General features: G+C 41.0%; 1 protein-coding gene across 1 annotated transcript in view; it reads left to right on the top strand.

Annotated features, from left to right (window-relative positions):
* CUBN (cubilin) overlaps positions 1-16100 on the top strand; it is a 277621-nt gene that overhangs the window by 6467 nt on the left and 255054 nt on the right. The window contains exons 6-13 of the mRNA XM_030320462.1: positions 402-505; positions 6429-6555; positions 7549-7711; positions 10257-10388; positions 11471-11566; positions 13650-13768; positions 13952-14138; positions 15288-15400. Of these exons, the coding sequence (XP_030176322.1) occupies positions 402-505; positions 6429-6555; positions 7549-7711; positions 10257-10388; positions 11471-11566; positions 13650-13768; positions 13952-14138; positions 15288-15400 (1041 nt within the window). The remainder of the gene's footprint in view (positions 1-401; positions 506-6428; positions 6556-7548; positions 7712-10256; positions 10389-11470; positions 11567-13649; positions 13769-13951; positions 14139-15287; positions 15401-16100) is intronic.

Genomic DNA, 16100 nt, shown 5'->3' with positions numbered 1-16100 from the left:
GAGAGAGGGAGACACAGAATCCAAAGCAGGCTTCAGGCTCTGAGCTGTCAGCACAGAGCCCAACGCGGGGCTCAGTGTGGGGCTTGCACACATGAACTGCAAGACCGTGACCTGAGCCGAAGTCGGGCACTTAACCAACTGAGCCACCCAGGCCCCCGTAAAAGGATTCTTCTTGTGCAACTGGCGTGATTTTACCAAGAGCTCTTTGGCTCCCTTAGGCCAAATCTGAGTTCAAGAGGAAGGATAACTGGATATTAACTAGTATTAGTATTAGCGTGATTGTATTTCGCTTGACTGAGGACTTCAGTGGATATATAAATCCTTAAACATAACGTATGAATATTGGCCCCAGATGCTTCTGTGACCCATGGCATCTGACTTCATTCTTTACATGAATGCAGGGTCCTCTGTGCTCAGTTGATGTGAACGAATGTGAGATTTACTCAGAAACACCCTTGGGCTGCCAGAATGGATCCACGTGTGTAAATACAGCAGGCAGTTACAGGTAATGTTTTTCTTTTCTTTCTTTTCCTTTTTCCTTTTCTTTTTTCTTTCCTTCTCTTTTTTTCTTTCCTTCCTTCCTTCCTTCCTTCCTTCCTTCCTTCCTTCCTTCCTTCCTTCCTTCCTTCCCCACCCCCCTCTCTCTGTCTTTCTTAACATTAGGGTATGTTTTTGAAGGACTTAAACATCCCATAGTCAAGAGCATCCATGAGAAATATATGACTCTTATTTAATGACACACAACTATTTATTTAGATGAAGAAACCCTTGTACGTCCTCAACTCTTACCCCATGAACTCTTACCCCGTTTCTCTGGAGTCCCGGAGGAATGGGAAGAAGGACCCGGTGGCTGGCACAGGGAGTAGGGACAGCATGGAGAAGACAAGGTTGAAGACTTAGTAGAAGTCAGAGCACTGAAGGGGCTGCCGTTGAAGAGCATTAAGCAGAAGAGGGCTACCCCACCATACCCACAAGCCCCTGCTGCACTCATTGATTGGAGAAGTGAGCTGCTAGCTTGAGTAAGGATATCTTCAGTCAAGTGCTATGTAAAATGTTGACCATAACAAGACCAGAGACTGAACTGAGGTTTTCTCCACGTAGTTACCTCTCATTGCCTGTCTTGAAGGAGCTGTGAGGCCCCTTACCACAATCATCACGGAGTTCCTATCTTCTGACCTACTCTGTCTAGAGAGTCCTCCTGCTCAGCTCAGGCATCACCCTAAGAAAACGTCCCTTCCCTTACAAGCTGAGTTAGGCATAACCACACCTCCACATTCCCATCAGACTGTCCGAGTATTGGTTATTAAAACTATAGTGGCTGACACATTATCTTTTCATCAAGTCTAGAAATTTTTGGCAGATCAACATCAAACTTACTTTTGTGTAGTTCCTTAAAGTCACTTAAAAAAAAAACTCAAGAACTCTAGACATGATCTTTCCCCATATTTTGGTTGGGCTCCTATGTTCTGTGATTATTAAAAGGTGAAAAAAGTTGATTGTGTTATAACATGAACACATTCTTTCAGTCCTCAGGGGTATAATCTCACTGGAGTAAAGAGCAATTGTTTGCTTTCTTACTAATGTCTCTGCTATCTTGCTCTTCCATTCCCTTGTAACAATATCCATCCTATTCTTTCCAGCAAAAATGAGTGCAGTAATTTTGTTATTTTCTCATCATCTGTCAAAAAAGGCAGTCACAATCTTTCTCTTTTTCATTTAACTGACCCTTTTGTTCTTTTGATCTGATCTTAAGATTCTTTGCTCATTCCAAGTCGCAAACTGAATTCATTCAAACTTCTGATTTTTTCATGAGCTTCACCATTGTGCAGAACCAAAATCAATCACCTCTGACTTAAATTAAGTATTATTTTATTACAGAGACTTCTGCGTTCAGGACTTTGTTTCCCATTTTGGTGAACCCCCGACTCCTGCTTTTATGAGCATTCAAGTTTGGGTGAGATCCAAAATGCAGGTCTAATCTTTCATTCCCTTGAAAGCATTATCTCCTGATGTCTGTTTATGGGCACTTATCAACGAGAATTGCTTCTTGGAGACACTGGAGGAAAATTATTCCTAGAACTAATACTTTCCTGTCTTCCTGATGTCGAGGAATGTCCTGGAGATTAGATTTCACTCCTGGTCTTCCTGTATCATCACGTGTTGTGGGGTCTCACAAGCCAATAGAATAACAAAGATGTGTAGCAGGTGGGGGAAGACCCAGAGACCAAGCCAAAATTGTTTTGTTCTCCCCCCAGTAAATTATTTTTACTCCTGAAAAATGGAAAAGAAAAAAATATACCATAACGTAACTATTTGCTGCATGTGAAGGAGTAGAGTTCTTTTTCCAGGCATAAACAAGAGAGAGAGAAAGAGAGAGAACCATTTTTATTTGTTGAGAGCTACCTAAAGGGAAAATTCAACTTTATATGAGCAATATTGAATTCTCTCTTGCACCTTCCTGTAAAAATGCCCAAGAACTCACTATGCTGACTCTGGAAGTGGTTTTGGTTTCTAGCCTCTGTCCTTCATCGATTTGCAGTTAAGAACAGAACATTTAGATCTGGTTTCTTCTTCTTGATGTGAGGATAGTTCATGAAGCTCCATGAATTCCAGTTGATATCTACGAACTAAAGACTCCTATTCAGGCATTTAATGGAGAATTTTTGGAGGAATATCAGAAAATAGAAAAATGTGTATGAGCGAAAGACTAAATGCTTGCTTTGTGGAATCTGTGTAATGAAACAGAGAACATTTAGATATTTTCTTGTGTGCTATTAATTACGTGAGATTAAATGCCCCTTAATCAGTAGCTTCTCTGAGGCTAGAAAACTATTTGGGAATCTTCAGTACACATTTGCTAAAGGGAAATGAGCCACTGTTGAATAGTCTGGACCTGCAGAAATGTGTTCATGGCAAAGGGTTTGCTCTGGATTTGGGACCTACTTCAGCCTCTAACTCTTGGAACCCATTTACTTGGGGAAGGACAAAGGAGTCTTTATTTAAAGAGATTAATAATTCCTAATTACAAAGACCTTTGAAAGATAAAGCACTATGCAGATACTAATTAATTGGAAGCCTTATTTCCTAGGAAATTTTCTGGTAAAAACTTTTTTCCCCAGTAATGAAACTAGGGCAAGGAGACCATTTTCTGTTTCCAGCAATTCCCGTGGCTGAAGTCTTGCCCCCAAAAGCTTCAAAGAGTTAACAGACAATATTTTGCCACTTCCTGATTCTGCTATTGCCTCTTTGTTCTGAAGAATTGATGTTTATCATCCTCCTGCTTACTCTGGATTGAAGACAGCGCTTGGGATGCAGATTTGCTAAGCATGGATGGTGTGTGCCATATACACTCAGATCTAGAAGGCTTTCTAGAAAAAACCCGCCGAGTTTGTTGTGTGTGTGTTTTCTCCAGGAGTGCAGTGATGATTAGCACACTTTATTTTATTTATTTCCACTGTCATCACTGGTGGGTTTTTAAAACATGCAGAGTTTAAATGATGAGGACAATCTGGTTTTAGCTCGGATGGTAGTTAGGTATTAAACTCATTACCTCTTTCAGTGAGTCAGTTACGTTAATATTGAACCATGGACTCTAATGCAAGTTAAACTATGACTTTGAAAGTGTATTTGACCTCTTCCCAATTGCCAAAGGCCCTCACAGTGCTTTTGAAGACTGACAAGCCCAGTTTTGTTCCGCCAGAAGTAAATCAGCAATAGAAAGCCATTATGCAAGTGACTTGTGCGGGGAGGTATATAGATGGTCACTCTTTTACTTTAAAGGTTACATGCAACCGCCTTGAGAATATATTTTGCATGCAAACACTGTTATGTTAAAAAACACACAGAAATGGAAAGTCTTTAACTACCTTTCATAACGTGGGAATGTGACACAGAAAAACATTGGAGCAAGAGTAACACAGACTTAGGTTTTAATTCATCTTGTGCCTGTTTCTAATTCCGTGGCCTTGGGCAACGTGAGCCTTGCCAGTAAAATGAAGTTAATACTTGTCTTTGAGGATCATAGCAAGGAAGCTGGTGATATGCTTCACTGCCTACCCCCCCCCCCACCGTGTTCTCACATTAAGTTACATTTAAATGAAAGAAATATACTTTGTAGTTATGTAGCAGAAAGTGTGCGATTAAAATTCATTCATTTTCTCCAAGTGAGAAGGAGGAGATAGGATTTACCTACATGTCCAGCAACCAGAATCTCCTCTCAAATCTTAAGTCATTTTCCAATAGTAGAGCACTCACTGATAAGATAAACACAGTTGCCCGAGCGCTTCCTACCAGAAAATGTCTTTAGATGACCCCAAGGTAAAAATAGTGCTCATAGATGGGCACTATTATTTTATAAGAAATGGTGTTATGATGTTGCCTAAGGCGAACAGTTAAGAGATAGTATCAGGATTTAAATCCAGGCAGTCTTGTCCCATCTGGTCTCGGAGACTCAGATCTCTTATATACGATAGGCTCAGAAAGCTAGTAAAGTTGGTTTCAAGATTTTTTAAAAATCTTTTTTGGTGGCTGGCCGTGGTGGTAGAATAAACTTTCAGCAAGGAGGCTAGCTGGATCAAATGCTCAAATATATGAACTAATGTGAAGTTCTATTATCTCAAGAATCTAATGAAATTTCCCAAAAGAACATTCTGTGTAAGGATGGGCGAGTGAAGAGAAAAGGGAAGGGGGTATGAGAGGGAGAGTATGGAAAGAGAGAGACGAGAGGAAGATAAATAGTTATACATAGGGAATGAATAATTGAAAAGTGTTTTAAGTTTAATCATCTATTGTGGTTAGTCTATGAGCTTGTCTTTTTTTTTTTTTTTTTTTCAACGTTTTTATTTTTTATTTTTTATTTTTGGGACAGAGAGAGACAGAGCATGAACGGGGGAGGGGCAGAGAGAGAGGGAGACACAGAATCGGAAACAGGCTCCAGGCTCTGAGCCATCAGCCCAGAGCCCGACGCGGGGCTCGAACTCACGGACCGTGAGATCGTGACCTGGCTGAAGTCGGACGCTTAACCGACTGCGCCACCCAGGCGCCCCTATGAGCTTGTCTTAATGAGAAAGGCAACCTTGGAATGATCATAAATGCAATTTGTTAATGAACAGGTTTTACACAATGATATACTGATGTTGAAAGCTGCCTGGGACTTAATCATACCAAAAAAGTATTCATTGGTCTGAAAGTCAGATTTAACTGGGCATCCCGTGTCTTTATTTGCTAGGTCTGGCAACTCCGTATGGAAGTGCGTGAGTGAGTCCATGTTTTTACTCTTTGTCTCTGGTCACATTCAGTGATGTCTTCTTCCTTAGAACCCACTCAAAGGTGCCACCCAGCAATTGTTTCTGGAGCCCTCCACGGGCCCATCAAGTTCTGTGCCCAGTTCCCACACTATCAATCACACATGTGTCTTCGTCTTCGGACATGTGTGATTCGGAACATCTTCTGGTTCATGGTCATGTAGGCACTCCGTGTTCCTTGTCTCTGATCCTCGACCCCTATGGTCACCTTCCCCCATGAGGGCCAGTGCTGCTCAAGGCAGACAAATGGTGACCCCGGGCCTGGCTCTCCACTCCATCGGATGCCCTCAAACCTGCAAAAGTAGGCTGAGGCTCTATGACCCCTCTGTGTCCTTCCCAGTCCCACCTGCCTTTCCCATACCTTCCGCATTCCCTCGGAAGCTGCAGTACAGATAGAAAGCTAACTCAGCAATTTGAAGGATGACAATAGTTTAAAACAAATTTCCTTATTTGATTGTTATTGAACTGAAATCTTCTCAAAGCAAAACACCCACTGCAAGCTTGGGTATTATGTCAAATTGCATTTGTGAGTTAAAGTGTGGCTATGAAAGAAATGTTATTATCTAAGCTACATCTCTAACAGATGGAACTATTGCCCTTTGTAATACGATAATATGGGTTGCATACTCTGAGATGTGGACGTACCATTGTCTGTGGAGTTATACAATCCCAGAGAACCTTTGGGAATACATCAGCTCAGTCAAGGTCACCTGTGCTTACTGGAGGGTCTGGTTGGATGGATGGTGAATGGACTTGTTGATCTCTCCCTTTACCATCCCCAAGGAACTCCATCCCCCTTAGTTTATGAATGTCTGACCTTTGAAAGTGCTATTTGATGACCTGATACCAGAAGAATTTATGGTGGCAGTCTTGCCCAGATAGTAAGTTGTGCCCCTCTCTTACTTCTTGAGAGAGATAACGCATTCACTCAACCCACTGCTTGAAGCGGAGCAGAGTGATTTTCCTCTAAGACTCCAGCCAGTAGATCTGGTTTTCTAGTTTATGATTCCACGTGAATGTCATTGACTTGTAGTCGGACTTATTACTTTTCTTTAATTGGTGCTAAGAAACAGGCACTTGTGCTGAGGCACAGGCGCTGACATTGTGCTCTTGTGTAACCAACAGGTGTCTATGCTCCCCCGAGACACACGGCCCCCAGTGTGCATCCAAATACAATGACTGTGAAGGGGGCTCCAAAGCACTCTGCGTCCACGGCATCTGTGAGGATCTAGTCCGAGTGCAGGCTGGAGAGGTGAGTCCCTCCCAGAACGTGGCTTCATGGAGGGAGTCACGGTTGCTATTAGTCCCTTAGCCTGCATGTCTGTAGAGGAGCATCGTTCTGGCAGTGTTCCAGAGAGGAAGGTACTTCCTGCTCTCATCGGGGCACAGGTGAGGAAAAAGATGAGAGTTGTCCATAAATAAACAGAAAACTGGACCCAGAGGTGGTATCATTATAGAAATTACTGCCTTTTTTGTTTTTACTTCATAAATCTCTCTGTGGGACATGACCTCCTCTTGGCCTCGCGAGCTATAACAGTGATGAGACATGGAAACACCAAGGCCCATTCTTGGTGGCAGCGCGCAGTTCTGAGGGGTCTCTATTTCTTTCTGGCTCCGGAGCACCTTTGAGTGCTGTCAACCCTGAGTTTGTCTGCAGACTGCCTGACTTCTCCCTGTTCTCTGGATCCTGACAACCTTGACTCCTGACCCTCAACAGCACTCAGCATACAAGGCCCGCTTGGCCTTGTATGAGACCTTCAGGCCTTTATTTTTAGTTCTCTCTCTCTGTATATTTTTAAACACATTGATAGAAAATGGTTCCTTTCCAGTGATGGTGGGAGGAGGGAGTGGCTGGGAGGGGAGGGAAAGACTTTCAAAAAGGAAACAAACAGAATGGATTTTCCAAGGTCTGTGCCTCCATGGGTGTTTTTCCCTCTAAAAACATAGCGGGCTGAGTGGATTGACTTTAATTATATTGACTTACAGTTCTTGATTGTTGTTGCTCTTTCCCTGGCATCTTTGGGGCAAATTATAGGTTTTCCTTACTCTGAAATAAAGATGTTTCTCTTTTTGCGTGGTCGGGTCTAAATGCTTAATCATATGGGAAGAAAAAGAGAAGCCACTCAATTGGCCTTATGGAAATGAACGCTAGAGGATAAACAGTCGGGGGCTTGGTGAGATTTTCAAAAGCTTTTCTTGCTTATTTTCCTGATTGCTTTGATTCACACTCTTGTCATTCTGCCAGCCCATGTACAGCTGCATCTGTGACGCGGGGTGGACGTCCCCGCCGAACAGCTCGGCCTGCCTGCTGGACATCGACGAGTGCAGCCTCCAGCCTGCGCCGTGTTCCACACTTGCCCAGTGCTTCAACACCCCAGGCTCCTTCTACTGCGGGGCCTGCCCGACAGGTATGTGGGCTCGGCCACGCCCAGCCAGGCAAGGTGGCCAGAACAGCTTTCCTTCCCCGGCCAAAAGATAAGGAGACCGTTCTTAGGAAGCATCCCAATCCCATCTCAGGTTCTATTTCACTACATCGCACTGCAGGCCGTCTTCCTTCTGTAAGAATTCAGCCTCAGAAATCAGAGGGCCAGAGCCAAACGCTGGGGGGCAGGGTTAGCCGGGGAGGTGGTGGGGTCAGACATCTGATCCTTAAGGCCATCAGCTGACTAGACCTGCTCTCGTCCCACCTTACTGGCCAGGTGTTTGTACTAGGCAGATTAGTTGACCTCTTAGTGTCACCTCTAGAGCCCCTGTAGTTCTCACCAGGGCACGTCACTGGAAGGCCCTGTGGCCTTGCTGTAAGAGGGATGTCTGACTCCAGCTCAGCCCCCCAGAGACCGAATCTCCAGACCAAGTCACTGAAAACATAGACTCTGGACTCAGAGACTGCTTGGGCTTGAGTCCACGCTTCATCTCTCACCATATGAGATCATTATCATCCACTCAGCGCATGTTTGTAGAGCCTACTATGAGCAAAGAAAGCACTTGCTGGGTGCACGGGTAAGCAGTTTACCAGACCTCAGGGAGTCTCCAAGGCCCGTTGGCACTTCTCGTGTGTTGTTAGAAGGTGGAACATGTAAGAGAACGTAATAGCAGCTGTTCTTCCATGAAAACCTCACTGAGACACTGTGCTAGGCAAATTTCGATTCTTGCAACTGTGACAAAATCAAGAAATGTTAGGAAATAGTATTATTCCCACTTTAAATGATAGGATCTTGACACTTGGAGAAGGTAAATAACTTGTCCCAAATCCCGTAGTCGGGATTCAAACCCAGATCTGCGGATCTGAGCTGAGCTGCTGAATAGTCCATTGTTCTGTCTGATCAAGGGAAGCACACACACACGTTGCTTCCTTTTGTGACTGTTGGTTTAGTGACTTTCTTCATGGTACATGGTTAGATCTTGTGTAACTAGAAAGAAATTGAAAAAAAAAACGCATGAAGACTTTTTCCCTCTTAGGTCTCAGGGGCACATAAAATTAGCAAATAACCACATTCTTGAAGGTAATTTGCCAGTGACAGTCTTTAAAAACTAGAAATCGGAAAAATAAATTATTTGAATTAAAGGATTTTTCTTTATATCGTTGTAGAGAAAAAAGAAAAACAAAAGCTTTTTGTTTTCCTGTTAATGACCTTATTTTTTCCCTGCCTATTAAAGTAATACATGCTGCTTATAAAATATAAAGAAACTTTAAAAATATGAAAATAAAACAGCAAAAAATACCCATAGTCTTATCACTCAGAGGGCCACCATTGACATGTGGATGTATTTCCTTCCAGCTTTCTTCTGTGTATTCATTTCTTCACCCACAAATACAATAATTTTCTTAGGTAGGGTTTTAGAGAGGGACTGTTTCAGTCAATGAAAAGAAATATTTTTTAAAAATGTAAAAGGTTTTAAACATTCTTATAATTTTAATCGTTATTATAGGAGTAAGACAACTCAAGGTAACAATGGATACAAGTAGAAATACCAACAGTAAAATGACACTCTCTTCATCTTCAGTCTCATGCTCTGAACGAGACCACTGTGAACACATGTTCTCTCACCTCTTCTTCCTTTTCCTTCTCTCCTACAAACACATAGACACGTATGCAGGTTTTTAAAAAATCCTTTCTCCAAATTGGGATCATTCTTTGCATATTCTTCTAAAAGTTTGTGTTATTAGCTAATGTATATATTTGAAAACCGTTAAATATGTGCATGTTATTTAAAATATTTGTATAGTATTCGACGGTAAACATGAGTCCTAATATATTTAATCATATTGATGATCAAGAGGGTTCCCCCACCCCTTTAAACAACACTGCAGTAGACCTCTGCTTGCCTACATGTGTAGATGCTGACAGTTTTATTACTGCAAGAGAGTTTTTAGAAGTGGACTTGTTAGTCAAAAAAAGAAGTGGACTTGTTAGTCAAATATATATATATATATATATATATATATATATACATAAATTTATATATATAAATATATATATGTATTCATATTTTAAAGTTTATTTATTTTGAGAGAGACCAGTGAATTGGGGAGGAGCAGAGAGAGGGAGAGAGAGAGAATCCCAAGTAGGCTCCACACTGTCAGCACAGAGCCCCAGTGTGGGGCTCCATCTCACGAACTGTGAGATCATGACCAAAGCTGAAATCAGGAGTTGGACGTTTAACCGACTGAGCCACCTGGATGCCCCCAACGGTATATATTTTAAAAAATTTTAATGAGTACCGCTAGATCTATTCCAGATAGGTTTTACTAATTATAGACTTCTGACTAAAAGCATATGAGAACCTCACTTGCCCACCTCTTTGCCAGAATTTGTTTTTAAGAATGAAAATCTCATTTTAATATGTAGTTTCTTAGAGTGAAGCAAATTTTTATGTATCTTTGGCTATATGCGTTTCTTCGTTGTTAACTTGTCTATAGAGCTAACTTTTCAAATCTTCTGGTTTTTCTAGGCTGGCAAGGAAACGGATACAGTTGCCAAGATATCAATGAATGTGACATAAATAATGGCGGTTGTTCTGTGGTTCCACCTGTTACGTGTGTGAATACATTTGGGTCTTACCACTGTCAGGCCTGTCCACCAGGTGCTACGCCAAATTTCCCAACACCATTATAGGCAAAACATACATTTGGAAACATGGTCTTGTGCTCCATTTTCAACGTTTATTTATTTTTGGGACAGAGAGAGACAGAGCATGAACGGGGGAGGGGCAGAGAGAGAGGGAGACACAGAATCGGAAACAGGCTCCAGGCTCCGAGCCATCAGCCCAGAGCCTGACGCGGGGCTCGAACTCACGGACCGCGAGATCGTGACCTGGCTGAAGTCGGACGCTTAACCGACTGCGCCACCCAGGCGCCCCTTGTGCTCCATTTTAAATATGACTCTGTCTAAGGAGATGTACTGAGCAGTGCAGAAAGTTTTATTTAACTTACAGATTCAGGGCACATTAGGTCAGCTCTATTATAAAAAGCAATAACAAATATTTTTAATACCAGTGGAAAACAACAAAACTTTACAAATTGTGAAATAGCCTCTGGAGATAATGCAGAATTTGAAAAATTTTCTCTGTGGATCACAGACCTACAGCTCCATTGTTCCCACAAATACTCATGAGATGTTTTGCACATAAAGTTTACTCAGTAACAGGCAGACTAGTAGGCATATAATACCTGTTCAGAGTTTCTCTTCTCTTCTGGAAAGAAGTCATTACTGGTATTCTGTGATCTAAACTGAGTGACTATCCAAGAAGTTCATGGAGTTCTAAGGGATAAACTGAAACCCTATTTGCTTTATTAAGTTAGTACTTGGGACTTCTACAGTAATTTAGCTCTTAGATCATTAAAGTCACTGTAATTAGAAAATGTCAACTTGCTGAGTGTCAGCAACTGTCTCAGTCTACCAGTAGTCTCATGCATCTTTTCATCTTTATTCATTTCCTTTTTTGTCCTTAGAAACACCATTAGAACATGGTTTCTGCAGTCAGTTTCCCAAATGGTTGTCCTTTTTCTTAACGATAGGAATTTGTTTATGGCACTTCATATTTACCTTTTCTGTTGTGATGATAGAAGCTCTCTGGTTGGATTTCATGATGTTTGCTTCTTGGATTGGGATTCTTCTTCCACCTTCTTAATGTTGTTTGTCATGCCCTGTTCTCTCTGTGATCAGGGTACCAAGGCAATGGAAGAGTGTGCACGCTCGTCAATGTCTGCTTGGTCGGTAATGGAGGCTGCCACCCACATGCTTCATGCTCCTCAGTTCTAGGTAATGACTCCCCTCTGCCTCTGGTTTGGGGTATTTCAATATGGCCTTCTGAAACAAATCAGCATTTTGAAAACAATCCTCTAACCTCAAAATTCTTATTTTGATCTTCAAACCAAAAATAATCCATGTTTTAAAACTATACGTTTGGATTTTTTTTTTTTTTTTTTTTTAATGTGATAGGCTATGCTCTCTGTGGTCTGGTCTAAATTAGCAATATTTCCCAAGATGATCAAGCCAGCTAATTAAATTTATGACTGTGTTTGAGCACATAGGAAGGAGAAAAGGAGGAAGGACCACCTGTCAACTCCTTCTAAGGCCTCTTTCATTTCTATGCTATTGGCCAGGACTGAGCCCTGTTGCTAACCCTGGCTGCAAGTCAGGCTGGGAAGTGTAGTTTATTTCAGGAGCTTATGCCCTCAGTTAAAAAAGAATTCACTACAAAAGAATGGAAAAGTGGATCTAGGGGGATAACCAACAGTGTTTGCAATGCTGTGTAAAAGAAGTTTCACCTCCTATAATTTAAAAAAAAATATATTGCTTGAGGCACCTGGGTGGCTCAGTTGGTTAAGCATCTGACTTTGGCTCAGGTCATGATCTCACAGTTTATGGGTTTGAGCCCCGCATAGGACTCTGTGCTGACAGCTCGGAGCCTGGAGCCTGCTTCAGATTCTGTGTCTCCCTCTCTCTCTGTCCCTCCCCACCTTATACTCTCTCTCTCTCTCTCAAAGATAGATAAGCATTAAAAGTTTTTTAAATATATATTGCTAAATTTTCTCACAGAAATGTATCAGTTTATACTTGCCAACAGTGTATGAAAACTACATGTTTCCCACTCTTGGCAATAATGGATACTACTGTTATTTTTCATTTTGGTCAAGTTTACAGGCAAAAATTGCCTTCCTATTATTTTGATTTTGACTACATCAAACTTACCTTTTTGATGACTAATAATTAATACTTTCTATATTTTACTGCCTTTATTTTTTTCCAGATTTTTATGTCCTTTGTTCATCTGTTTTCTCATTGATGTGTAAAATTTCATTATGTACTAAGAATAATATCTCATTATCTGTTTTATGGTTTACATGTATTTTCCCTGGCATATTGTTTTTATTTTAATTTTGTGGTGGTATTTTCTATTTAGAAGCTTAAAATTTCTATGTAGTCAAAAAGTTAAATCTTTTTTTATAGGATTTTCTCCTCTTAGAATTAGGCTTTTCCTACCGAACTCTAAAAATAGTCAGGTGCTTGTTCTTTTATACTTTCTTTTATTTTTAACATTAAGATCTTGGGTCTTTTTAAGATTTATTTGTATCTATGGCATCAAACATTTTGCTTGATAGTTTTGTTCAAATGGGTGGCTCCAACTTCATTTATTGAATAAAGTATCATATCTCGTGCTATTTCCAAATACTACTTTTATTTTTACGAGTGATATATGTGATATATATATATAAGCACATATGTAAAAGAATATAGATGTATACACACACATACATGTACATTTATGACTATTTAAATGTTTATTAAATGATTCAGAGCATACTGAAATGGTTAAGAACATGGATTCTAGAAAAATAATGCTTGGATTTTGATTTTCTCCCTGGCTTCACTGTATTCCAGCTGTGTGTCCTGGGTCAAGCCACCTAACCTTTTTGTGTTTTGTTCCCATCTGTAAACGGGCATTAAAAGAGTACCTATTTACAGTCCATACAGGGCCAGTGCTTGCAACAGATACCGTCTTTTTTCATAAGAATATTCTTTTCTCTCAACCCCCCCGTGAGAAACTCTTTTTTCCCTTAGCGTACCTCACATTTGTACGCAACTCAGGACTGTGACATATGGACTGACAGCACCAACCTCAATTTGTGCACCAAGTATTGGAATGTAATGCCTTCTTTATTTTTAAGATGAAACATAGAAAAAGATCCTAATACTTCCTCTTTATAGTTGGCATGTCTGCCCCTAGGGATATGCAGACTTGATTTTGGCAATTCCTTGTCTAGACAACAGAGCCTGAGTTTTGTTACTGGGTCTGAATGAAGGAGACCTGTATTTACACTTCCATTTTTATTTCTGACAGGTTCTTTACCTCTCTGTACTTGTCTCCCGGGATATACTGGAAATGGCTATGGGCCAAATGGATGCGTGCAGCTCAGTAATGTTTGCTCGAACCGCCCCTGTTTAAATGGACAATGCATTGTGAGTCCTTGTTCTTCCTTCCTTAGCAGTTACCATTTAAATGAATTATTACAAGAATTCTAGAAGGTGTGTGTGGCTCAACACCTGCTACATGCATCACATAACCCTTCTTTGTTCTTTGAGTTGGCTCAACGTTTATCGTCCATTGATCTGTTTCATGGCATTATGGTTTTCTTTCCCTAGGAAACGGTTTCTGGTTATCTTTGTAAGTGTGAATCAGGTTGGGCCGGCATCAACTGTACAGAAAATATAAATGAGTGTCTGAGCAACCCCTGCTTGAATGGGGGAACTTGTGTGGATGGCGTCAATGCGTTCAGTTGTGAATGCACACGTTTCTGGACTGGATTTCTGTGTCAGATTCCCCAGCAAGGTATGCTCAGCGTCTCTTGTGCCACAGCTTAGAAGGATCATTCCTCAGTGAGTCCTGCTGCGGATTCTTCCACTTTCTTGTCTAGTTGCACAAATGCTTCCAACTAAGTCTTTCCTTCAAGCACTAGTATAGAATTTACAAGGTAAGTATTTATCTCAATTTAGGCCAAGAAGAACCTTCCTTCAAAGGAAGAAGTAAATTGGTATTTGCCATTTTTATTACGTCTGTTCTGAAAACAGAGTATGTTAAGGTATTGTCATTTTCTAAGGGAAGTTTTCTCTACAGCAGCCGTTTAATCTCCCTATAATATTACTCATTAAATTGATTAACTCTCCTGCTCTAGAACATACGGTCACTCCCCGTTGCCTGTTAAAGATTGGGACTGTTTCTCAATTATCCTCTATAACTAGGCCTTACCCTATCCAATCAACCTTATTTTTCACTAGTTTCCTAATAATACTCCCTTTCCAATCTAGATATCTTTTCTTGTCACTTGATCCCATGTACCACCATGCTGTGTTCCAATATTTGAGATATTTATTTCTCCATACTTCTCTGAATTCTTCCAATGCTTCACATCCAAATGTATCTGTCCTTCAGGAGTAATTCACCTTCAAGCTTCAATCTCCTTCATCCAGCCTCTCCTGATTACTCGTCCTCTCTCAGAACTCTTGATTCTGAATCAGCACGTCTACTGAGACCTCACTATGTGTTCAGGACTATGGTAGATGCTGTGGGAAAATAAGCATAAAACACTATCTCCACATATTACTTGCTGATCTTCTGGTTGAGGAGGCACATCTAATCCAAAATGGCAGAGGAGAGACAAGAAGTAGATAAGAACTAAGTTGCTTGGGGTCAAATCAAGTATCACGGAGGTGAAGAGAATGGGAGCCAGAGAAAACAAAAAGGGGCAGAGGAGGTTCGTGGTGGGGGCAAGGAAATCCCAAGTAGACTTCAAACAAGAGGTGGGATTTAGGCGGGTGTCCAAAGACAAAGGGGTGGGGGGAAGAGAGAACCACAGGGCATTTGTCTCCAATGTTAATCACTCAGACTTCTCTAATATTTCAGCAGCAAGGTTAGAGAGAGATACCTAGCCTCCTCCTTTTCAGAGTCTCTGTAAAGAACAGTTCATCTTTCCCTTGGCAGTTTGTGGAGGGTCCCTCTCTGGGATGAATGGAAGCTTCAGCTATAAAAGCCCTGATGTTGGTTATGTGCATGATGTTAACTGCTTCTGGGTTATCCGAACTGAAGAGGGAAAGGTAAATGTAATAGCTCCTGTCTAAGTGCACATTTCATTTATCTATGCGAACATGTAATATGTGTATATATTCCATAAAATACACATAGTGGTAAATCAACTATCATATATTGAGGACTTGCTCGGTGTCAGGCTTTGGGCTAGATATTTTATGCATCTTTCCTAAACCTTACACTGACTCTTTGAAAAAAGTAATAATGTCCTTATTTTGTAGATAAGATAAGGGAAACTAAGAGAAGCTAAGTAATTTTTTAAAAGCATTTCTTAGCTGGTAATTAGAGGAATAGGATTTCAAAGTCAAGTTTGTCTGGCTTCAAAGTCCAGGCTTTGTCCAGTATGGATAATTCTCTGCAGGGATTGGCTGACTGCAAGCAGGGAATTTGTAAAGTCCTGCTCTCACTGAGACACTAGTGTTTGAGGAAGACCACTCAGTGTTCTGCTGATTATTATGCAAAAATAGGGACTGCTATTAAGATGGTTTTCTTATCAGTGCGTCTTTGTGCCATTGGGTGTGCCATTGTGCTGTGCTAATTGCTTCACAGACATTGTGTCATTGTATTTTAACCCTTGTAGCCCTGAGAGATAAGAATTGTTACTCTCATTTTACTATGAGGAAATGGAGCCTAGAGCAGCTGACGAATTTGTCCAGGGTCACATGGTTTGTAAGTGGCCTGCAGTGACTCAAACCCAGGCCACTCAAC

This window comes from Lynx canadensis, chromosome B4 (genome assembly GCF_007474595.2).
Source record: "Lynx canadensis isolate LIC74 chromosome B4, mLynCan4.pri.v2, whole genome shotgun sequence".
In the NCBI taxonomy this organism is placed as follows: domain Eukaryota; kingdom Metazoa; phylum Chordata; class Mammalia; order Carnivora; family Felidae; genus Lynx; species Lynx canadensis.
Note: the sequence above shows the minus strand (reverse complement) of the source record. Positions and strands in the feature narration are given on the sequence as shown.